The sequence below is a fragment of the Malaclemys terrapin genome, chromosome 3, assembly GCF_027887155.1.
Source record: "Malaclemys terrapin pileata isolate rMalTer1 chromosome 3, rMalTer1.hap1, whole genome shotgun sequence".
In the NCBI taxonomy this organism is placed as follows: Eukaryota; Metazoa; Chordata; order Testudines; family Emydidae; genus Malaclemys; species Malaclemys terrapin.
Window position 1 is genome coordinate 149317636 of NC_071507.1, and position 26522 is coordinate 149344157.

General features: G+C 38.3%; 1 protein-coding gene across 10 annotated transcripts in view; it reads right to left on the reverse strand.

Annotated features, from left to right (window-relative positions):
- Positions 1–26522, reverse strand: part of MYO6 (myosin VI) — a 163209-nt gene that overhangs the window by 39772 nt on the left and 96915 nt on the right. For all 10 annotated transcript variants that reach the window (XM_054021868.1, XM_054021874.1, XM_054021873.1 and 7 more), the window contains 6 exons: positions 22926–22998; positions 12876–13003; positions 11215–11310; positions 10102–10275; positions 6835–6873; positions 3587–3680 (listed from right to left, as the gene is read on the reverse strand). In XM_054021868.1, the coding sequence (XP_053877843.1) occupies positions 3587–3680; positions 6835–6873; positions 10102–10275; positions 11215–11310; positions 12876–13003; positions 22926–22998 (604 nt within the window). The remainder of the gene's footprint in view (positions 1–3586; positions 3681–6834; positions 6874–10101; positions 10276–11214; positions 11311–12875; positions 13004–22925; positions 22999–26522) is intronic.

The window sequence follows — 26522 nt, forward strand, 5'->3', positions numbered from 1 at the left end:
TCTCCTAGCCCCTAGTCCTCTCCCCGGCTGGCTTCTACCCTGTTAGAGTTGGTGCAGGTAACCACCCCGCTACATGGCCATTTATATGAAGTTATTCCTGAATGGCTGAGACAGTCTGCAATAATATTCTGAGTCCTTGCCAGATACGTGGCAACTAACAGACTTCAGTGGGTTACTCTATTAAATCTTTTTTGGCAGATCCACTACTTTGCTGTTCCTTGCCTAAAGCAGCGTCCCAATAATTTCTGAACAGACAAAGACTATTAATGTGTACGATGGCACACCAATGATGTCAGCGTGAGAGGCAGTGCAGAGTGCAAAGGTGCAGATGACTGGCATTAGCACCTATGCCGGCACACCCCGTTTACATATAATGCTGGGATGTGCCTTAGTTGGTGAGATAGTGGCAGAGTGGAATGAGTCTATTATAGATAACCCTAAATACTGCCATCATCTCCAGAGGTGCAACTTATTGCTACCCAAAACAGTAAAAGGCTGGAGATGCTTCAAACAGTAATTAAAACAGACATTGCAATGCCAGAGAGTACATGAGTCAAGGCTAAATTCATGCCATGAGCCGGAGTGCAAGAGAGTTTCAAAATCACCCCAGATCTCAGAATTAGTGGGAGAACCTCTGGGATGCCCCAAAATTGCCCAAAAATATCAATGTCTTGATGCATCAAAATGCCTCCAAAGTTGCCTGGTAAGAGTGTCACAGCACAGATACAGGAATTTCATGCCATGCCTTCTATACTCTCTTTCATGCAATGATCTCAAAATACTTAACACCACAATCTCCATGGCAGTTAAATATTAACATATTATACCACTTAGCAGAATGAATAAACTAGGAAAATTGGGTTACATTTTGGAAGCAAGAGCCATCCTTGACCCACTCCCCCCAATTCCATATCTCATTATATCCTGCAGCTAAGTAACATACAACCAGCCACGTGTCTCTGCTAATTTTGAAAAATTCCTAGCAATAGATCTTGTGCATCTCATTTTTAATTTTATTTGTGATTGTTTTTACTGACTCTTTTTGCCACCTTTCCTTATTGCATATTTGTTCTTGGTGAAGTTTGTGCTACTGTCATTCGCCTTTTGATTTACTTCCATTAATACCTTTTTTTAAAAATTTCATATTATAAGTCGCTCTTTTCTAGCTTAAACTTTACTTCTCTCCCCCCAAGTTTAATGTTTATGTATATTTGTTATTTTACCGAAACAGATTAATACGTGTACAAAAATGTGCTTATAGAAGCTTATGGTGAAAAATAAAAAGTTTAGTCTATTAATTTGTTTAGTCTCACAAACATAGCCAAGTTCTATTAGCTGCTGATAATGGCGTTAATGGAATCCTAATTCAATCAACATTGTTAAGCATTTGTGTGTCTATGATTAGCTAATTTTTACTTAAACATAACTTGGCATGACAAATATAAGTATGCTCGCCAAAACACTAGATGCTGAACCAGGAACTTCTGTAGAAAAACTAAGCTCAAACTACTGAACCCACAAAAGGATAATGGAAACAAACACCTGGACAGAAAAGTGTATAAAGGACTTATGAAGAATGATTCAATTTAATATTATTGACTTATTTATATTGTGCCACCATGATTTTCTGGGAGTAAGTTCATTCTAGTAACCCAGTAAACCGTTCATATCAAGCATAATAGTGCAAGAACAAGGCTGAATAAATCTGTAAACAATACCATAAAAATTAAAAGGACCTTGTATTTCCAGATTCGTAACCATGCAGCATCGTTAAAAAAAAACTAGATTGGATTGCTTGTACTCATTCTGCATTTGAGTTGTGGGGCAGGATTCAGGTGGGCCTACTTTCAATGGATCAGCCCAGGCGCACTGCAGAGGTCTCAGCTGAACGGATAAGCTACATGGCTGAAGTCACTGAAACGGATGGTACAGGGTGATTTTGGAGTCCATTCAGATGGCAATTCTTCTGCTCATGGATGACAACCAGGGGGTTTCTGGCATAACTCACAGTGTGGGACATATTCAAGATCTGATATTTTGGTTGAGATTGGACCTCAAGGAGGTAGAGATTACTCTAATGGTTACAGACCAACCATTTACCTTCTTCTGTTTGAGGGCAGAGTGGCACCTTGCCTATTTTGATGGTGTACCCTCAGATGGTAATGGAACCAGAGAGCTCTCAGGGAGAATACTATTTAGTCAACAGAAAATTCAGTTGATAATTGAGTGGAACTTCAAATGAACTTCAGTACTTGTCCATAGATACCGTGGCCCCTAAACAAGTTGCTCTGCAACTTCACTATTACAGGTCACTCTTGTTTACAGCTTACCTGCAATAGCTGAAGTGATATGAAAGACTGTTAAAGTGCAAATGGCAGAAATCTCATGCCAAATCACATCTCTTGCAGTCTTCAAATTAAGACTAGATGGCTTTTGGAAGATACACTTTAGTCAAACACAAATTACTGGGGTCTATACCCCGGTAGCTGGATGAAATTTAATATTCAAAAATTCTGATATTCAAAAAGTCAGACTAGATGACCTGACAGTCCCATCTGCCTTAAACTCTATGAATCTATGACAAGTGCACAATGGAACGGTCTTGTTAGATCCTTCTCTGCTGCTGGATGTTGAGATATAAGCTGTTAGCAAGAGTGTTTTTTTCTACAGATATGTTTAGCAAGAAAAGCACACCTTTCCCTTCAGATGCATATCATTCCATGGATGCCATTCATACACTTGACACTTCAAGCACTACAATGAGTGCAAAATGGGGGATACATCTACCAATCAATCAGAAAACTGAAGATGGTGCAGAATGCGGCTGCTTGCTTATTAAGGAGCATTTCATGCTAAGAACATATAATACCATGATCTATACTGGCGGTCTATTTGTTTCCAGGCAGAGAACAGGGTGTTGGTATTAACATATGAATCCTTCAGCAGTTTGGGACCTGGCTTTCTGAGGTACTGCCTCTTGTTCTATGCAACACTCCTGAAGTTCAGCAGATGTGCTCAAATTGGAACACCATCAGTTTAAACATGAAAAGAGTGCTGACCAGGTGTTTCTTGTAAAGAGTCTTCAACTCTGAAACCCATGCCCTCTGCTCAGTCCATCTTTTGGGACACACTACAAGGTTCATCTTTATTTTCAGGTGTTTGGAGAGGAAGAGGGTAGAGGATTAAAGAGTGATCAAATGTAGGGGTTGCTAGACTTTTTCTTATCTGAGCAAGTATTACATGGGCGATCTTATAAAATGCATTGTGAATCTGAATTTGTATTGTATATTTTAATGTTGTTGAGTACATAGTGCTTGCCAGCTTTTTTTTTTTTAACACTGAAAAAGTCTAATTAAAAATACATTTAATTAACATAATTATCTGATTACTGAGAATCAAAATTAATTAATAAATACTCATTAGATACAAATCACTTAATTGTATCTAGAGACCATTAAATTAAGAACAGAAATATTTGTCCAAACAAGGAAACATTGTTTCAATGACAGACATTCCAACTTTGTGTGAATCTGTAATACACAAAATAAAAAAAAATAACCAGAAATCAGTAAGAGGCATATATTACCTGAACACTGAAGCTGAGAGAGAATCTGTCCCCCTTCGAAATGGTGACTTGTCATCTTTAAATTAGGTTTGATGCAGCGAATAAAGCTTGACCCCTATTGTCAAGACAACAAGTTAGCAGAATCTACATCAATTTAAACCTTCTGAATAAGTGATCATTTAAAAATTACAGAACAAAGGAATAGTACTAGATTTCTAAAAAGGGAAACTGACTTTTTATGCTTTTCAGTCTTTTCATATCCATTTTGCACTCAACATATCTTGACGCAATTGATCTCAAAGTTCAAACTGTAAATTAGAACCTCACCTTCTTTTCATTCAACAATTTTTTTCTTACCACCAATAACTGAATCCAATTATTACTGCATTAGTCTAGTTGCACTTTAGCTCCACTACTGCAATCATCTTCCTTGAAAAAGACTAGCAACTAATACCATCTCTTTGCATCTTTCTTTATGCTTCCAACCATCTTTCTCTCCATACTTTTCATCCCTCAAAATCGTTCCTTCTCTAACCACTCATCCCTGGCTCACCAGCCCAAACATATCAGTGTCTTCCCCAACATTTATCCCCATTCATGTTATGTGTTAGAATAAAATTGGGATTAATATGACCTGTGACTACCCTCACTGTGACCACTTTGACTGTACCTTGCATCTCTCTCCCTCTCCTCTTGGGACCAAATCTCAGCCAAGCTGTAAAATTGTGCTCAGCACAGGTCCTGGGGGACAGGGAAGGAAAGGAAAGGGTTGGGCAAAGGTAGCTGTATGTCACCTTTATGCCCCCAATCCTGGTAACTCTAAGACCACTGGAGTGAAGTAGCACCCTGGCCATGCCCCCTTCCCCTGGACAAGTTCCTGAATACTCCAACGGCTGAAAGAGGGCTGACGAACACTTAGCTACATTGGTTCTAAGATTTCCCTAGGAAAGAGGAATTTTCACTGGTCATTCAGGCCAGCTTTAAGTCTGGGGCAGGGCAAAACATACTCGATGACTAGGATCCAGCTCTCTGGACTGTCTTTTGTTACGTCTGAGACGTGCTAAGCATATTTTTGGATACTACCCTAATATAAACAAGAAGAATTGTAGTGTTCCTACCAAAGTGTCTGAAGACATTAGCTAAAGTAATACTGAAAATAGGGAGAGGCCCCACACCATTCTGAAGCTTAAAAAGCAGAGATAATATAAATGGACAAAAATTTAATGGTTCTCTATGATCTAATTTTGCTTTTAAGAAATTAGATCAAATCATAAAGTTTAGCGATTACTATCCTATTTAAATAAGCAGGATAATTTACTACATCTAAATTTTTTTTAAAAGAAGTTTCATTGGCTAAAATAATGTTTTTCCACCTCTATTTATAGAGTTGTTGATTTCCCCAAAGCTCAAATATAACTCAGTTTGATTTCTCTAACAATGTGGCCAGAGGAAGTAATTGTAAATATATAACTTTACAAGTATGGTACCTCTGACTCAGTGAAAAGTGAGGTAACACACCACTAATTCTGAAATCTATTTCCTGAGCTAAACTCTCTCTATACTAATGGGTAATCTTCCAGCAAGTAAAGCAGAATTTGTTATCCAGATTAAAGATGTGTGAAATATAGGTTGGATTCCCCTCGTCATGTATAGAAACCTTAATTTCTATGCCCTAAGCACTGAAGAAAGACACAAAGAATGAAAAAGGAAGAGAGAAATTTAAAAAAACTCACAGGATAAGACAAACGTAGGAGAGAGATTTAAGTATGGAACAGGAAGCTGCTAGTTCATATTTATCACAGAGCATAAGGATACAATCAGCTGTGATATCCTCTCATGAACTGAGCTGTTTAATGACAAGGAGGCAGTTGTTCTGATAGGGAATACTTCTTGACCTACAAAAATACTAGGAAGATGTATCCTGCACAGAAGAGGTTTCTAAGAAATAGAGTACACATTAATGGAGGGCTTGCAAGAGTAGACTGTTTGCTTCTCTGTAAATCCATATCAAAGACAGAAAAGGTATAGTGGCTTTTTAAGCCAAATTCTAGATACTGAGAGATCAAGCAATGAGTTGTGGAGCCGACGCAATCAGGAAGTTAAAAATCAGACAAATGGCTGTGCAACTCCAGAAGCCATGAGGAAATAGCAAAAGGCTGTGAAACATGGTTAGTCATGTTTGTCTTTCACTAATGAACAAAAGCTTTTTAAAAATCAATTAATTTGGCTCAAGAGCTTCTTCGAAGACTTTTAATGCAGCAAACCTTTCTAACACTGAAGCATATCAGCCATTTGGTAGTTACAATCAGCATCTTTTACTGAAACTCATGCCTACTATCCTCTGAGGGTCTGCATAAAAATAAAACAAAACAGAATTTACAATAAATGAGAAATATGCTCCTCTAAATCCTGGACCTGAAATATAAAGAAGTAAAGCAAACTCCTCCATCTACCAGCAGTGCTGACCGGCTATGGAAGGAGGGTTACCGCCAGGTAGAGTTTTAAGGTGTGTAGGTGAGAGAAGCAGAAACAAATCACAGCAGAGGATTAGAGAGACAGTGAATGAAGTGAATGTGAACTAATTTTAATATTGGGAGTACGGATGTAGGTGGTGGTATGAGATTTTTTTCCTGCTACCAATTCATCTACATGAATGTATTAGATTAAATTGCCAAAAAAACAGATAAAAATTCATCCCTAGATTTTCTAAACTCCCTTCTCACACTTGAAAATGTGAATGTGTAGTGAAAAGGGGATGGAAAAAAAGTGCCACTCTACAACAAATAAAAAATAAAATTATCAGAGTTAAGAGTTTTCCTAGAACTTGTTCAAAACCCTGGCTGTTCATGAGTTAACTACAGATATATAGTGATTCAAAATCTGGTCACAAAAATAAATCAAACACAGGATGGCGGAGTACCCATGAGTGAGAAGCAAATAAACTAGAGGAAAGGGAAATGATCAGGAAAGGAATTGGAGACTTGATAAAACTAAGTAATATTAATGCACTTTATCTGAATTGGTAGAATTTCCATGCTACAATACAAAATAAACTTTCCTTTCAGTAACTTTAATATTTAGTCTATAAATTTAATAATATTAAGCACCCATGTAGCAATACACTTCAAAAATGTCATCCGGTTGCAAAACAGGATAATTTTAATTGACTATTTATTATTATAAAACATTAAATTTAAGCCAAAACTCTTTGTTAACGTGAGAGGAGTGATAAAGGAAAATACAGAATTTGCATCTATATTTATACTTACAGTACTGCGAAGCTTTTCAAGGAGCAAATTTAATTGAGTCTGTAAAAAAAAAAAAAAAAAAAAAAAAGAAACAATTCAATACTTCATATTAGAGAACCATAAAGTGTCTGTCTTACTATGATCGTTATAAATTAGGTACACAGTAGAGTGACAACACTATTGCATGCATGAGTTATTGTTAGGTGTGTGTGTGAATAGTAGCTCATTCAGATTTGATAAACCACACATGAACAAATCTTAGACAACATCATGCAAGAATACTTGAGTGACACCAAGGAAACTGCTTATGTTGAATACTCTTGTGTTGAATGGCATAATAATAGCATGCGTATATCTCTTTATTGTCTGAAAATTAGCTATTAGATATTCAAAGTACATACACCAGTAGGAAAATAAATAAGGAAAATGTTGTATACATAGTAGAGTTAATGAGGAAAGTGATTGGACAGCAGTGATATGAATAGTTTAAATCAAATTTAAAATCTTTGAAAAGCTACAAACAGTAAGGAATAATGTGTATCAGTATGTCAAACACTACATGGATAAGGACATTCCCAACACAGTTTGCACATCAAGACATTTAATACCACTTTTTTTTTTTATTAATTGTCTTTACAAGAGATGCTGTGCTCACCTTTGACTCAAGGCTATCTAAGATTCTGATTTAAATATTAAGGTGTCATATATTTGGCCAGCTAAAATCCTCAGAATTACTTTACACTGAACTGTTCTTTGAATATGACAATCAGCAGATAAGTCTTCATTTTATTTGGGGGAGAGAGGGAATCCTATATTTATCCTAGATGGAATTTAAACACTGAGAATTTAATTAACGCCCTGATGACTGTGTGCAGCAAAGGATGAGAGCCTTAGGCCTCAACTACAGGTACAGGCATCTGAGTAGCACATTACAACTTCTACATATTAGAGTTTGGTTAGGACTTACATAAGTGGGGAACCAGCTCAAGAGACATGGTTAAATTTTTGGCAGGGGAGTAGCCTGATCTTTCACAGACTAATGTAATGTTTGACTTGCTGATGCTTACAATACTGATTGTCGAATGTGACTTTACACAAAATTCTGATACCAAGTGGTCAAGCACATTTCTGCCATTACTACTGTACTGTGTACCATAAAACAGAGGCTTGTTTTCAAAATTCTTATTTTAGACTAGCTGGTCTATTATTCTCAGGGCACCTAGTGTGCAGCGATCTATGTTGGGGCCTACCAAAAACATTGCTACTGCTCCAGCTAAAGCTACCAGTGTCTCTCCTGCAGAGAAAGAAGGGGTCTATTGGTTATTCTTGCAGACGAAGTTGGTGGACTGTAGCACATACAGTTGGGATGAGTAATGGAGTGTCATGAGAAGTTGGGCAGGCCCGCCCAGCAAACCTGCTACTCAGATTTCACTGATGCTACATACTTTCCTTATCTAATTTTAAACAAATTATTTATGTTTACCTAAATTTACTAAGGAATGTATTTTATATAAGCATTGTTTTGGAGGAAATAATGGAGTATCAATATGCAGTTTTTTAACAAACAATAACTGCTTTATGCAAAATGTATATATGCTCATGATTCAGTAACAAGGAATGATCCAGTGTGACCCATGAACAAATTCTGTAAATGGGTTCATCTTCTCTCAAGTTGCTCAGATGAATCAGGCACACTTTCAAAACTGGTGCTATTATTGGAAACACTGGTCAAATCCTGAGAACTGCTCAGCACCTGCATCTTGCATTGATTTCAATAGAAACTGCAGAATCTCAGGACTTTTAAGAATTTGATCCATTGTTATCAATAGTAGCGTCTATTGCTCACAAAGTATCGGTTCCTCTCCAGATTAACTTGCCCATCATTCACTCAACCAATCTGTCTGACTTAGTTATTGGGTATTGGGGCAGGAAGGTGGGGGAAGTGAGACAGAGGTGGGAAGTCATTTGAAGCGCAGGAACAATTTCTTTACTAACCATCAAATAATCTTATTTTATTATTGATATGAGTGTCAATATTGTCTGCATTCAGCAGCTCTCCGGTATTCATTTTAAAACTTACTTCACTCTATGTTATAGATGCTTACATTTTATATAGTCTATTTCCCTGATGAGCATTACCAGATTATCTTTTTCTAAAATGTAGTCACTTTGTCTTTTACAAGGACTTCTCTCTCTCTAGAACATTATCTAGGTAACTGTTACAATTAGAGAAATTCAAGATTGATTTACTCACATTTCTCAATAGACAAGTGAAGAATTTCCAGTCTTAAACCACAGAGAAAATAAAGCCTCCTATGGTAGTGATACATTCCCCAGTGCTATCTGAAGTGAAACTGAAATTTCCAATGCGCTAAGTGTTCATTAAGGGTATGTGTTATGTCTGGGAAATTAACACTAATGAATTACTGTAAGTAGAACGTATACACTCAAAATGCCACAGAGGTACAAAACATTATGAACACTGATGTATTGAAAAGAAGAACTCATGCTGAAATTGTAGCAGCTATGAAATAATGAGTCCATTAAGGTAATAAATTTACCTGCAGCCCCTGGCTGTGCCTGCTTTTCCTCTCTCAACTTCCCTATAGTTCTCTCTAGCCATCCTGAGCTGAAATAATCCAGCTAAAAATAAAACTGCTGAAAGAGGAAAGGAAGTAGAAAACATGTGGAGAAGACAAGGCTTGAAGGTCAGCTTTACAGTAAGTGGAAGAAAGGAAAAAATTAGGAGAAGCATCAGATACTATGGTCAGGTAGTGAAAAAGGAAGTACTCAGCACACTGAAAATGTTTGTCAAAGCAATCACTATTGTTGTTGTACACCATTTTAAATGAGGAAAACCAGTTTTAAGGTTAGCTTTTAAATTTTGAGGTGGCAACTTACTGACAAACTGTTACCTCTACACCTTCAAATAGAATGGAAGAACACTTTTTGTCAAATTTAGAACTATAGGTTCCAGATTTAGAACAAGAATTTGGAACTTATGCTTCAAAAGCATTATTTGGATTTGGGGAAAAAAAAGAATTATAAGCTGCTGCATTTTAAAATAAAAGCAAGGATTACTTTCAAACCATCTTCATTATTTGCATAGCACAGGCCATCATTTAACTTGAATATGTGGTTTTATTACATTTTATTTGAAGAATAGTTGATTAAGAGGATTTTTTTCATGAAACTCATCTGATTCTTCCATACTTAAAGTTCCATTCATTTCAAGCAATTTAAAAGCAACATAATAAAGGAAAGAACTCATTTTTAATATTCCAATACCTTGAATTTATTTCCCACACTGATGAAGCTAAGCTTTCCTGCTTTTTGTTTGGGATCCTTGTTGTTATTAGTGGTAGATTCAAATAGTTCCCGGACAAACTTATCCTTGGATTCACATATAAGAGATTCAAGGGACATGTGCAAAGCATCATTGTTTTTCTCCACAAACTGGGTCTGAAAAGAAAACAAACCAGTAAAGCGTTGCATATAAACTTCACAGTACTAATAGGTTTACTCTGTCCTACATAAAGACGTCCTTTGTCAAAATATCCCAACAAAAATACCTAATGGTAAAATACCAGGAATTTGAGGGGGGAAAATATATTGAGAAAAATATTTAAAATGTAATTGTAGAATATTTATTGTCTATGTCTGACACTAACAATAGTAAAAGGAGAAAAGCTGGTTTTATGTTTAAAGCATGGAACTGGAAGTCATGAGATGGGATTTGAAATCCTGGCTAAGCCTAGTCCATACTGAAGTCAGTGCTAGTTCTCCCATTGACTACAATAGCATCAGAATTTCACCCTTGGCTTCTATTTTCAGCTCTCATTACCTCACCCCTCAGCTGTGTTATGAAGCTTGATATATTAATGCTTGTGATGCTCTTTGTGATCCTTAGAAGGTGCTGTAGAAATGCAGAATTATTATTCAGACCTTAACTAGTACATATTAGGGTTGGCAAATGAAGTGAGAAATAATTGAGATATTTTAATTGCTAACTTGAAGGTGCATTTAAAAGGTCAGTCTTATCAACTAAATTAACTAAAACCAAAGACTGAGAAGTTTGCACCCAATGTTATGGTATTGGAATCAAGGAGAATTTTGCTAACAGTAACAACAAGCTATTATATTTATACTTCTATTGATTAAATAATGGTTAGACGTATTGGGTTAATCATCATAAAGAAGAATTTGAAGTGACCATGTCTTTTTTTGGGGAGATGGGGGGGGGAGAGGAAGGTCATTTAAAGTTAAACCCGAAGAATTTTTAACTTGCCTGATTATGCCAAGCGGTCTCAATTTCCTAGCTTTTGTAAGAAAATACTAATATAAAGGAGAATAGAGCAGTATAAATGAAATAATTAACATGAGTTTGTTAAATCAAGTTACCGTCTCATAGCACACTGCTCCAGCAAAATGTCGGATAATAAAGCCCTCATCATCTCTGATATTTCTGTGAACAGCCAATTTAGACTTCCTGGGAATCTGCAATAAAAACCCATGTTACACAGAAAAATCATTAGGGACAAAATTCAAACAGTAAATTTTCAAATAATATTTTCTGTCTTTCCTACAGGTTAAGATTAAAGCTGTGAGAAACTCCACTATTTCAGTTCATTGGGATTCAAACTTTTTCTTCATCCCGAGCTTTTTCAAGTTTGAATGAGCCTGCAACTCACAGTAAAATGCCACTGCAACTGCCAAGATTAATAATTTTTATCATCACAACTGCTTCCTAGTCCAACATTAATTCCCACAGGTGGCATAGAATGTTTGTTTGGTGCACAGTATTGTCATAATAATAGGGGATAGAGGCTCAAATTTATCTTTTGGATGAAATTATTTACAAGTAAGACAGTGATGCTGAAATTTGCCTTGGTGAGTTGTCCAAGCATGGGGTGTCACGGGATGGAAGCTACAACAGCTGCAAATTAGCTGTGTAGACTTCTGAATTAAGAGCTGAATAGCTGGATCTTTCACCTTGTATCCAACTATCAGAGCCAGAACTAGGAACCAAAGGCTGCAAGTAACAGCGGACTACTAAAACCTAAAGCGTCTGACAAGAATTTCTCATAGCACAGGAATCCAGTTAAGGAAATAAGTATTAATTTAGAGGAAAACATACTTTTGTTAAATTTGCCTGTATTTATGGAAGTGGCATTTCTTGTGATTTTGTATTTTAAAATTTGCCTGTAAATACATAGTCTGGGATTGTGTTAGTCTTCTAACAGTATATGCCGGGGGGGGGGGGGGGAGGAGACACACAAAAAACACTATCCCAGGTGGTTCTACCATTTCATCTTTAAAGTACTAACTGGGAAACTGAGAAAATTGGACTAAACAGATATTTGCCAAAACTCAAAGCTAAAAATCTTGGAGGAATTTGGAGAGATAAGGAGAAAAGGGCTATTTGATGGTATCCACTCTGCCTTTAATAAAAGCATCTAAGTGAAAATCCTGTTTATTTTATTTTCATAGCTGGAAATTATTAGAATGCATGGGAGATTGTGATATCCACTAAAATTAAAATTATGCACAAGTTTTACAGAAGTTAAACCTTTAGTGAACCTTTCAATAAAACCTAAACTGAGTTTAGTTTGTAAAAATGTCTGAATGTCGTATGATTGGCATTGCATAAAGAAAGGTTTTCACAGAATTAGTTAAGACACCAGTCCCACTTTGTTTTTTTAAAAGGGAGAGATGAATACGTAACACTTTCTAAAATGAAAGTTTTTCTACTTTTCAATAAATCATTCGATAAAGTCTAAACACTGGTTTGCACTGGAATGATCTTGGCCTTGGCCATCATTCTGGCCAAGAAAGCTCCAAGGGTCCATTGAGAGAGAGAGATTAGGGCTGCCTACTGTTGCCATCCTTCAGACCCGAACTGATTTTCTGAATGGGAGTGCAACATGCTGCCACCAGACTGCATGAACATCACTGGAGGATTCCACTTGTTTTTTTATTCACAGTGATTTCTAACATCATATTAGCATCCACTCTGGGAACTTATTTTTATAAAATAATGAAGAGGTCATAAGTAAACCTACAGATAGTCTGAAATGCTCCTTGTGTTTTTGATGCACCACAGAAGTAAAATGCTGGTCACTTGGTTGTGGAAGACGATTTTCTTCATCCAAAATATCCAGCACACCTACTAATTTTGCTTCAATCAGATCTATTCGTAAAACAGAAATCAATACGTTTGTGAAAGTGCTATATATAATTACATATCAGAACAAGAATATTACATCAAAAATATTACCAACATGGTACCGTATAATTATTACAACCATCTTAATTTAGGTTAAGGAGAAATCTAATCACTACAAACAAGTTTGGCATATATAGCTATTGATTTAAGCAGTATTCTGTAGCTCGTTGTCAAGTTCCAGCTATGAAACTGGGATATGATGGAAATACACTGGTGTACTAGGTCTTTTAAGCCTATACACAGTTTTGATTTTAAAAGTCTCTCACACAGGTTTCTCACTGTGCTGAATCAACAGTATGAGGAAGGATCACAAATCCATGATAGCAACAACAAGAGAGGATGACCAAAAGCTTAAAAAAGCTGAAAAGACTTCAGCATACTCACAGCAGCACTGGGCATGATTGCTTTTTAAAGCCACGGTGCTTTGACTGTTTATATAAACCCTCAGACCTAATACGTGTGAATTCTGTTTTCTGAAGATAATAGTAATAAGTATACCCATGCTCTTAGGTTAATGCTAAATGACTAAGAAATCTAGGACCAGATGCTCAAAGGGACTTCGGTGCCTAAACTCGAGTTTAAAGTGCTTAAGTTCCACTTTTAAGCACCACTGAAATCCACAAAACTCCTCTTGGCTGATCTCTAGCCCTGTCGGCACCAAAGCTCACTCAGCGCCTAAATTATTTATGTATTAAAAGTATTGAAGTGCCTAAGTTCCCACTCTGTGCATAGACCCAGTGCATCTCTCGAGTTATCTGGATGCCTCTCTCATACTTAAGCCCCTTAAACTATGTGCAGATAGGTGTTTCCCAGTCTATCTTGCCTGCAGAGCTTGATCCGGCAAGTGTGCTATCAGCATGCCTACTAGATTGGGACTCATTCAAAATCTGACTAGAGGAAAATAGTTAAAAATATATATATATTAAATATTAGCAACCCACTAATAAACAAATATAAATATAATGTAAATACTATATTTACCAATAATCACATTTACTATTTGCCCCAACCAAAAAAGTCTCAGCTTTGCCCAGTTGAGAAAGAAGCTATATAAAACCCGCAAAGCCATAAAAGCCATTTTAAATTTTAAAAAGGCCAAATGTAAAAAGAACCATCATTAAAAACATGCAAAAATGGCAAATTAAAAACAAAATAATGTTACAAAAGCTAAAAAAAGCAGCCCATACCCTAAACATTAAGTGGGTGGGTCCATACTCCATTGTAAACTGCATCTCGCCCGTAGCGTACCAGCTTCAACTACCAAAAAAACCTAAAATGGGCACATGTCAATCAGCTCAAAACGTATGTTTTTCCCTAGGCTTCTGGTCATGGCGTCATGGGCGTCGGTTGTAAACCAGCCACCTGCCTGGACCATCCAGGTTTCCAGATATCCATAAAATTATCTAAGTAATTATAATTTTTAAAAAATGCCTCCAAAGGCTATCCCTGGCTCACGCCGCTAATGGGGCCTGAGCCACAGAGTGGCGCAAGGCTAAAGGGGAGGTGCCTTAAAAACAGTGCATAGTCCGGATAGACACAGCAAGGCCACAGGAAAATACCTGGTGGGTGGCCCCCGAAACCTCCCATGAACCCCCAAAGGGCAAACCCTGTTCCTCATGTAATGGCCTAAAGAAAAATAAAAGGCCCTTTGGCAGGAAATAGCAATTATTAAACGCTAAATGCAATATCATTGTTGTAACCTCCTAAACCAAGTAAACAACATCCATAATAAAAGCCAAAAAGGGCTGTAACAAAACAACTAATAATTTAGGGAGTTTTTGGTCTGTGCCTCAGTTTCCCCAATAGGTGCATTCATGTTGTTCTCTCTCTTTCCTCTTTTGCTTTGTTAACAAAACCAAGCAGTAATAGCAAAAGCCCAGGAAAACCTCAAACAAAAGCGGTGGAACCGCTCTTGCTGCTTCAGGCCTGCAAAATTTATTAATATAATATAACGTACACAAAAGTAGCGCATATCTATAAAAATCCTTGGGTGTCCAACGCTTTTGTCCTCCTTTGTTAATTTTACCACTGTTCAAAATTAGCCACGGTAAAAAAAAAAAAAAAAAGGTCAATTATCCACTGGCAGGGGGGCACTTGTGGCTTAGCATCCTAAAAATGTGGCATCACATATTACCTGAGTATTTTTCCAGGGGCGTCCCCCTGCCAAAAGCCTCAGGTCCCCTGGCCCTGCGTATCCCTCCCCAATAAAATCCCAAACGGAATTAACCCAAAAGGGCCCCTGCTATAAAAATCCAACCAGGCCTTTAAAAAGGCTGCCTCTAAAACTGGGTGGCCCATCGCAACATATACAAGGTGGGGCCCCCCACTAACATGGCTAAGCAGTATGTGCTGACTACATCTTCTATCAGCACATATAAATTGCAAAGGGCAACACTTAGCAGCTGTGGCTTATAAAGCCCCCTCAGATAAAATATATATATAAAAAAAAGGCACTGCCAGGTCACTTTTGTAAAATAAATCAACACGTCTGCTTAAAAAAAAAGCATCAAAATATGCCCCCACTAAGGCCCGTGTGTTTACCAATACCTCTGCGTGTGTTTAAAAAACCACCTACCCCAGGGTGTCCCTTAATTTGCTGTTACGCTCTCAGGCACATCATTTCTGCAATGCATTGGCCCGCCGTTATGCAAAGTATGGTTAATATCTCTAATTATGTTGTGTTTAATTTTTCATAAATTACACCCAATGTGTTCCTGCCCTTAACACACACACACACACACACACACACACACACACACACAAACAACTAACATATTCCAAACAAATGCCTCCTCCTTTACAGTGTGGCAGCACGTTTAATCTAAAAAAAAAGCTGTCTTTGTCACAGCCATCCAAATGGGGCATCTATGCCAACAAAAAACATGTTATGCTATGTTACTAATAAAGCCAGAAGCCACTACTGGCTAGTGTATGCAATTGTTGCTGCCCTAACCATTTTGTTTGTGCTATATTGCTGTTTATGTAAAAAACCAACAGTAACCCTAGCCACCGTGTCCAAGGGAGGGTAAAAACTTAAATGGTGACCCCTCACAACAAAATGTTGACTTGGGATCAAGAGGGGAATGTCACAACCCAGGGGTCCCCCCTCCCTCAGGGGGTCCCCTGGGGAGGCAGATCAGCATTGCATGTTGCTAACACTGTTGCAAGCATCGCAAGACATTTTGGGAAGGGTTAAAGGTGTAAGTGTGGAATGAAAGGTTTCTTTACAGGTGACAAAAGGCCAGAGGGGGAGAAAACAAACAAACAAACAAACCAAAACAAACAGGTTAACTTGATGTTCCAGCTACACCCGAAGATAAGGAGCTGACTCCAGCCCAAGACCATTGCACACACTCTGCTACCTGCCAAGAAAGAATTAGGGGAGTCCACCCCTCCCCCAACCAGCCGTGAGAAAGGAGAGTGGCTGAATAAATTGCAGGGGCTGCGAAAAGGAATAAAACAACAAAGAAAAAATAACTAACTAACTATCTCTCAGCCACCGGTGTGTTTTGGGGAAAGCTGAAAAGGCCACAAAAAAACAGTTTGGACTGGTACAAAAAGCACCAGGAACAGAGGGCCCTAAACAAAAACACCCCCAAAAGAACCCATGACTTAAAAACCCTCCCAAAAGCCAAAGCAAGTAAAAAACCACAGCGGACCCTAAACAACCCGTGTACGGGACAAAAACTCCCATCCACCCTTCCCCCCTTTTCTTCTTACATTACACGCAGGCTTGGTCAGCCTCGGGTACTGCATGTGTAAGTATAAAAGTGGGTTAAGGCTAGGGTACTAACACTTTCTTGCTTCCTTTAAGTAACATAAAAGCAGTCCCAACACTCACTGCTGTTATTTTATTATTTTATTAATAAAGCTTCAAAATTCAGTCACTTGGTGTGCTCTTCCATCTCCTCCCCTAAAAATCCTGCAGCCTCAGCCTGATCACCTGACGCCCCAGGCAGATTGGTAACATAAATCTGTCACAGTAGTCCCTTATAGCTTTTAGCCTAGCAAGTAGAGCACTCACCCAGGATATGGGAGACTCAGCTTCAACTCCTTCCTCTGCTTGATAGGGAGACATGATTTGAGCGGGGGTCTCCAACCTCTTCAGAGAGTGCTCTAAAATGCTGGCTATAGGATATTCTGGTGTGGTCTCCTCAATCTCTCCTGATGAAATTGCTCCAATTTAGATAAATACTTAGTCATTGGGCCAGAAAGTGAGAGAAAATGACTCTATAGCCTGGTGGTTAGGACACCCATCTAGATGGTGGAAGACCCAGGGTCCAGCCCCCCTGCTCCATGATTCTATTTATCCAAAATGGAACAGCTTCAATCAGAGTGATGGGAGAGCCACATCAGATTGTCCCATAGACCAGTAGTTATGACACTCTCCTCAGAGGCAAAACTCCCCTGTTCAAATCCTCTCTCTCCAGCAGGGATAGGGGGCGTTAAACCTGGCCTCCCTGCAGCCCAGACTTAGGTACCTAACTCTTGATAAAGTCTCCTAAACCCCACCCCTCCCAATTTTTAGGACACCCTACTCATCTGCATCTCGCTTTGTCTAGTTCAGGTGGCTCTGCGCGTGGTGTGCTGGCTTTCTAGTCTCAGGCACCTATCTCTGCACACGCACTGGAGAGGGTGGTGGTAACTTAAGTGGGAGTGGGGGCTACAAACTAAATGCCTCACTCTAACCTCCTCATGATGCAACTCAAGCACCCTTCATGAGTAGTGACCAGGAGAGGGCTGCCTCGACTTCAGTGTAGGTATTTACCTAAGCCAAGAAACTGACAAAACAGGCAAGGATCAAATTAGATCGGACTATGCCCAGCCCAAAAAGATCTGTGCCAGCAGTTTGGGAATTTCCGCTACCACAAAAATTTGGCTAGATAAAAACAAACAGATTGTTTGGCAACAAAATAAGAGTACACATTGGAACATGGAACATGAGAACGCTATATCAATGCAGCAAAGCCAGAATGTTAGTTAACAAAACTATAACTACATCCTTTTCTATAGACAGTCTCAGAATATGTGAAACACACAGGATTGAAAGTGGCGAACTTTCCATAAAGCACTGTAAAATCATTTACTTTGGAAAGACAGACATGACCAAACAAAAGAAGTTGCCTTAATATTACCAGAAAAAGCTTAAAGTTCTTTGAAAAGCTATACATGTGTCATCTCACATAATAAGCATTAAACTACAAGGTATGTGACTAGAATACAAAATTACACACCCACAACGGATGCAGAAGACAGCATCATAAGTCAATTTTACAATGAACATCAAGAAGAGATTCCCAGAACCCTCTCTAGAGGTTTTTTGGTCACAATCATAGAATCATAAAAACATAGGGGGTACTTTACTGCCAAGTTGAGGAATGAAAACATGGACTGGGAGACCTGGGAAAAGAAGGCACAGAAATGAGTAAGGGGACAGATTGTTGGCAGCACAGAACTGAAGCAATCTGTTTAAATAACACACAGCATATCAGCACAGATGAGTCAATAAAGAAACAAAGATTTCTAATGATGATACTACAAAAAACATGATCAACATCATCTTAGTAAAACAACACTGGAAAACAAGTGTCCAAGACTGCAAGATCTACAGAAAGCTAAATACAAACTCAGACCATGGGGCAGTGATTGGTCTAAGTTTGTATTTAGGCTTTTGAAATGTTAATTTGCAAAAGATGACAAAGGGGTCTATGGCATCAAAGCTTTGAAAAATACAGACACTATGGTGACCTTTCAGAACACCATTAGTGGCCACTTTGCCCCTCTCTTAGACCTAGAGAACACAACAGTAGAACAATTCTGGGAAGAGGCAAAATACATAAATTCCTGCCATGAGCAAGGAGCTTTTAGGGGTGAGGCCGTATCCAAAAAAGGAAAGACTAGGTGACACCAGAGACTGAAAACCTATCTAGAAGAAATAGAAAGTATAACATCTGAAAGCTAAAGATTGCCCGGACTGGAAAAAAGAAATGCAGACAGCTCCACAAGGAATTAAAAAGAATGGTTTAAAAAAAGCTATGAAAGACTGGTTTGGGAGAGAAGGCAAAGAGCTTGAACAATACTTACATAAAGTAATGCTAGAGGGCTTTTTCAGAAAGTCAGATTACTATCAAAGAAGTTAACACCTATAACAAGTCAGCTACATCATGCTCAGGGGAACTTTATAGTAGATAAAGATCAAAAGACTATTTTAATCAGCTATTGAACACGAATAGTCTTTGAGGCTATCAGCCGTGAAGGCAACAACGAAGGAAGACACATATTGGAATCAGAAACTGCAATCATGCCCCTGAAAAGTCAACAAGACACCTGGTACAGCTCCTTTACAAACTATTCAGGGACAAAGGGCAAAGTCCCTGAAACCTGGCAATACTAAATTATTGTATCGCTATTTTAGAAAGGTGAGCTGACAGATTATGACAACTACCGAGAAATAAGTCTTATCAGCATTCCTAGCAAGGTATTTGTAGAGTGATTCTCGGCCAAATGAAAAGAAAAGCAGAGAAAATCCTTTCTGAGTAACTAGCTGGCTTTAGACCTGGATGGTCCATCATAGATCAGTGATTTGTATTGTGTCAAATCTTTGGGGAAGGGGGTCAGGAGAGAGAGATGAACGAATCTATTTTGCACATTTGTTGACTTTCAGAAAGTATTCAACTCCGTTAACAGAGAGGCTCTGTTAAAAGTACTCAAATGGTATAGTTTTAGCAGGAAATTGATTCAAATATCGCAGTGTCTGTACAGCCTAAGTTGGCATGCAATAAGAGTCAGTGGTGGGTCGACAGAGTGGTTTGAAGTGAAAAGGGGAGTCAAACAGGGATGCACACTCAGTCCAATACTCTCTTAGTAACATCGGTGGATGCTCCAGAATATTGGGGAGAAATTATCCATCACCTTGACTTTGCAGATAATATTGTAATGATACTCCCTGTGGAGGAATGCAACCAAGAAGCAGCAACTAACTTGTACACAACATCCAAAGAATGGGGATTAAAAACAAATGAACAAAAGACCAAACTAATGGCAACAACAAAAATCAAGCAACAGGCTAAACTAGTCATCAGTGGTGTAGTAACCAACAAGTAGATGGTTTATGCTACTTGGGTTCCATCATAACATATAACAAATGATGTGAAGATGACACAGCAAGGCAGATAGCTATTGACAACGAATGTTCACATGCCTGAATAAAAATGTTGGGATAGTTAAATCAATGTCTGTGACAGCTAAAACTAGATTTATATAAAAACAGTCATTGTACCCACATTACTTTATGGTTGTGAAACATGGGTACTGACAAAGAGCCTGGAGCAAAAGCCACAAACATTTGAAATGAGGTTCCTGTGCTGTAGGCATAGGTGCTGGAACTAAGGTGCTGGGGATGTGGCAGCATTTCCATCATTTACAAATTGTTCCAGCACCACTGGCCGTAGGTGTAACAACACTAGATAAACTAGATAAACCACAGAAAAGTGAAAAAGTGCAGTGAGTGACTACAATCGTCAAAAGATGTTAACTACAATGGTTTGACCATGTCACTAAAATGACCCCATACCGACTGCCAGCAATTGTTCTCTGTGGAAGACTGCATGGAGAGAGAGAAAACAGCTGTATAACACGGTATATAAAACGATCCAGGCAACACCTTAACAACAGGCTCAAATGGCAGCTCAAAACAGGTTTGCGTGAAATCTGCTCACAATCTTGGCCCTAACCCAACCTTGGCTTTGGAAAAAGGAAAAGATGATGATTTGAAAAGTAACTGTCTAAGCCAACATAATCTACCTTTTTATGCTCTCTGTATGTGTGTATATATCTCTCCTCAATATTTATTCCACTCTATATGCATCCGAAGAAGTGGGCTGTAGTCCACGAAAGCTTATGCTCTAATAAATGTTAGTCTCTAAGGTGCCACAAGTACTCCTGTTCTTTTTACCTTTATTCTGTACCCTATTCAAATACTAATTACAGATGTTCACTGCAATTACTGCCCTGCCTTAATTCTATTATAGGAAACTATATTAAATTCAGAGATTTAGGCAGAAGAATCCTTTATTCCCAAGATCCAGTGTCAAGCAAGAGTTGAATCTCTACTGAGGCAGAGAACAGTGAGATTTACAGACATATCAAATCAACGCTATATTTAAGGAGTCTACTGATGATAAATTATCAGATGTCACTGGAAGTTGGAACATTTTGGAAGGTGCAATATAAAGCAATACTCACACATCTCAGTCTCATATGGCTCCTTTTTTGAACAGTGAGCAACACAAAAAGCAAAGCCTCAAATGAAAATGTATTTTTATACAGAAACCAGTGTTGTTGTCTTTTCTCATCCATTTAACTAACATAACAAAGTCCTTTTCTGCTTCCGGGGCACATTTGAAAAAAAAAATATGCATCTGAAATAATTAAAAATGATTTTTTTGTAGGAATTGGAACCTCCTTGAGCCATGACAACATTCATGGAAATGTACTCATATCAGACTACCAGATGGGGCTGGTTTATGTTCATATAACAAGACAGCACTTTTCTTGCTGCTACCCTTTAGGTTTTCTTCCCTGGATCATCTCCTACTGGTCTGTCAGCAGCCAGCAGTCATCTTTGCCTGACATGGCTACCAGTGGCCAATGAAGAGCCAGTGATGCATGTCCATGTCTGCCTCGGAGGAAAGATATCTGAACACACCTATAGATGCTCAGAAGGAACCACCAGTGGTGACTTTGCAACTGATGCCAGATGGGAGTACCCTGCCATCATCACTGCTTCCCTAGATGGGGATCCTGAAGCTACCATAGTCAATGCTGCACTGAATTGCATGTCAAAGTCAGTTTCTCTCTTCATCATACTGGATAACCCCAATTAGGGTAACAGAAGTTGGAGCAGATAAACCATTTTAACCCTCTCACCACATCCTGAAAGCAATAGCAATACCTAAAAAGCAACAGAGGGTCCTGGGGCACCTTTAAGACTAACAGAAGTATTGAAGCATAAGCTTTCATGGATGAATGCCCACTTCATCAGGCTTGCGTCTGATGAAGTGGGCATTCACCCACGAAAGCTTATGCTCCAATACTTCTGTTAGTCTTAAAGGTGCCACAGTACCCTCTGTTGCTTTTTACAGATTCAGACTAACACGGCTACCCCTCTGATACTAAGCAATACCTATGTTTTTATTTTGTTTTTAATTCACCCTGTTCAAGCAACAAGTGTAAGGGGAAAAATCTGACAAAAAAATTTAAATACAAACCTCTGTGCTTTGGTTCACAGATCTTTTAATCTCCTTACACAACAAAAATATTGCTCTGTATACCTCACATTATCTGCTTTGATTAATTTACCTGGAAAATTCCACACGTTCACCACTCTCAGATAATAAGATCTTCAGGGCAAGTTCGATGTCTGAGCATTTATTTATATGCACCTATCACAATGAGACTCCATTACTGATTGGGGTTCTGTGTGTTACTATTATATAAATAGGGCAGAAGACTCTTCCCCGAATTAATTTCTGCCAAAACTATTGGCCTGCTCTCTACAAAAATAAACTTGCAGAAACAACTCAGTGGGCAGAAGTAGGCAGTACTTAGAGAGGTGAAGGGTCATCTGCAACAATGGCCACAATAAAATAAAATAAATATGCCCCGATCTTGCAACTGCATCAGTGAAGAGACCTCTGAATCCACACAGACACAGTTGCAGCATCAGAGACTAAAACCCCAGGGCAGGATCCACAATGCTGGGATGGTCACTGATACACAAAATTACTACACTACTTAACATATTTTGTCTATTCTATTGAAAGCCACTGTGCTCCAGGACCGTAAGACTTTAATGACACAGTATACATGTTTTTCAAGTACATACCTATACAATCCTGATTATCTACATAGTGCACTTCATTGACTCCTAGATCTTCTTTCTGGTAAAGTTCTTGTTCCTAAAATAGAAAAAATAAAAATATTTAGGGGAAAATACCGTTTTGCCACAGTTTTTCCCATGCACCAAAAGAGACAATTTTAACTTTTCTAATGACAATGAATAAACGAACAGGAGATTTTAAAGTGCTTGGATACAGCTTAATATAGTTCCAATTCCATTTCCTTAACACTAACAATACAATATGTATTTTAGATAAATTAGGATAAAGCACTTCAGTGAGATGTCAATTTTTGGCTTGAGAATATTACTTTCCAGTGTTAGAATCATTTGGAGTTCAACACTTTGTGAAAAATAATTAATATGAAAAATTATTAACAGGAAAAACTGATCTTTAAATTTAATTTATTTCTAGTTTTTCAGCAGGGTTACTGGATTACTTTCCAACATATATGCAAGAATTTTAAGAAGTCTAAACAATATATTCTTGATTAAAAATAATGACTTCCTAAAATGAATACAAAAATATTCTAAAAAGCTCTGAATCCCAGTTTAGAATGTCACAATAAACCTGATGAGAAAATTATGACCTTTTCTCCTTCACACCTTCAACATAGGGTACTTTATATTACAGTATATCTTAAGTGCCAATTTGAGCATTCTGATGATCATAAAAGTTTCTCCTGTGCTGTGATTCTTAATGACATGTGAAATGGTTCTAAGAACCAAGTGCAACTAGCACCACTCAAAACATTTTTAAATTCTTAAAGTTTCAGAAATATATTTCAGAAAACATTAAGATATTTTTGTCCATTAAGCTACATCTCAGATACATAGCTCCTTTGTGCCTTCAGCCACCCAAAGTGTGGTAGTAGATGTCGCATGAAGATTATAAAATGAAGAGGTTTTGTTTGTTTTTAAAAAGGGGGACATTTAAAACATTTTAAAATGAACCTTATAAACTTTTGGAGTTCCCTCCCCAATTTCTAAATTCTAAAATTATATAAAATACATTAAGACTCAATCATTCTTCCTCCTTTCCAACTTCCTCCCTACCTGCTCCCCCTTTAAAAAATATATACTTTTTTCCAAACACAAATTGATTTTTAATGCTACCCAGACATAACTGCAGGACACCTTGGACAATAAACTGCTTAGGTTTAATTTTTCTATTTGAAATTAAATTGGGAGCATTAAATATTTCCCAGCTGTGCTTTTACCACCATTTATATTACACAGGGCCTAAACAGGATTGTGGATCTATTCTTTTTCCATGAAAAATGGACATCAAGGTAGAAGACGCAGAGATTATTACATGAAAAGTTAACCAATAAGTTGTGGCCCTGGGTGCCCCTCAATGCCAAATGACAGAGGGCCCACCATAATGCAACTCACATCAGGCTTGACACACTCAGTACCCACAACACACAGTTGTCATAAGTGGCATATAAAAAGGTGTCATGTAAGGTATCATATAGAAACAGACTAGTGACACACTGTTCCCAAAAAGTATTGTGTACAGGCTGTATAAAAAGAGTTATATGTGAGTGTGCTGGAAATATATGTTCTTCAAGTGTGTTTGGAAGGCAGTGCATACACCAAGCCTGATAAAGGAATGTAGATTGGCATGTCTGGCTGGCTTGATTACAGAGTACAAGGAAAGTATATTTACATATAAGCTAAACAAAGCCATCAAGCTAATGAGTGGCAAAGGAGACAATTTAGTAAGCACACTGGGGGGGGGGGGGGAGGGAGGGAGGGAGAGAGAGAAGGGAATCTGCATCCCAGGAAGCTTTCCTGGCTCTTGAGACAGACACTATGGATTTTTGGTAATAGAAGGTGCGGAAAGACATTTTAGTTAACTATCATTTAGGGAACACAGGGAACAGCACTCTCTGAGCCTGTGAAAATTGGATCCCTTGGCCAGGAGGACCAGAGATGCTGGTAACTTGATGTATGTGAGGAAACTAACTTGTAACAATTTGTTACTGCTAAAATTACATTTTAGACACTAAAAAGCGTGTTTTGTTTGCAACCATAGCTGTCTTTTTCCCTTGTTTATCATTTAAATCTGTTCTTTGTAAATAAACATATTCTTAGTTTTACTATAAACATCTCAGTGCTGTTATATTGAAGTAAAATGTGAATCTTCAGCTAAGCTAACAGGCTGATATGTGCTCTGTCTCTTTGGAAGCATTGAATTTCATAATTTCTGTGGGTGTCCAGTGAATACACCAGGAGACATCTCTGGGGAACTCAGGAATTGAGGTGAATTGCTTGTTACCTACAAGACGGTTTTAAATTGGCAGGTTCTCGAGGAGTTTGCTGGCAAGGCAGACAGGCTGGACTGGCAGGAAGCTGACACACAGCTTAGCAGCAGCAGAAAAGCTCTCATTTGCTGAGGCAGAGGGGTAAGACAGTGGCTTACAGTTCTGGGAGTCCTGATCAGAACATCACAGTGGCGTGGTCTGGACAGGATTTACACACTGCCGACTGGTTGACTGATGTTCACATTTCAAGCACTGATAAAGTAGATTTTACGTGAGAAGGCTGGGAACAAGTCAAAAACAGTTACAGTTTGTTGTTTTCTGTTTATTTCAGGCAACGAAAGAAAGATTAAAACTGAGCAACACCGAAACATCTATGAAATTAGAAATAGCCAGATTGATGGCTGAACAGCATGATAAAGAATGAGCAGGTGTGACAGCAGTGTATGAATACCAGAAGTGGGAAGCTGAAATGAGAGCCAGAGAAAGACAACAGCAAGGAGAAGCATACCAGAAAACCCTGGAAGAGGAGACAGCTGCCCATTAGAGAAGCATGGAACTGAAAAAATGGGCAGCCCAAAAAAAGGGTAGGAAAGACAATGTAACCTTAGCTGGTAGGAAAAGCATAGACAGATCCCAAGTGTTTCCTCTTCACAAGGAACACCCAGCTGAGATAAATTATCTCTGAATACAAAGGATCAGATTGTACTGAAGAATACTTCTGTACTTTTGAAAGACTGTGCAAATTACATAAAATTCCAGAAGCCCAGAAAGTGCCCATAGTGATTGCAAAGCTCTCGGGTGAAGCATTAAATGTGTTTAATGAAGTGGAAACTGAACAGAGTTTGAAGTATGATGAATTTTAAAAGGCTGTGTTGCAAAGGTTTCAAATTTACCCTTGACGTGTACAGGGTGAGATTTAGAAACCTCCAAAAAGGTGATGAATCACAGAGAATGTGTGTGTAAAATGTGTGACTTGATGAGCAAAGGGGGAAGGTGCTGATTATGACCCCTGTGCATTAGGGCATTTACTGAGCGTTTGCTCTGAGATCAGAGAAGCCATTTGGGATAAAACTTTAGGTTCTGTACAGGAAGCAGCTGTACAGGATCTAGCTGTTTCCTATGAACAAGACAGAGCATCCAGTGGGTGCATGCCACAAAGAGAAGGGCAAAAAGCCTGGTGTAAAGGGGAGACTCCATTTCACCCTAGGAAAATGTCGGGTGGTTGGAGCCCAGAAATTCCCCAGAGCCGACCCATCATGGTAATCACATTTACAGACCCTAGAGGATGGTCTAAGAAGGTGTTACATATGAAACT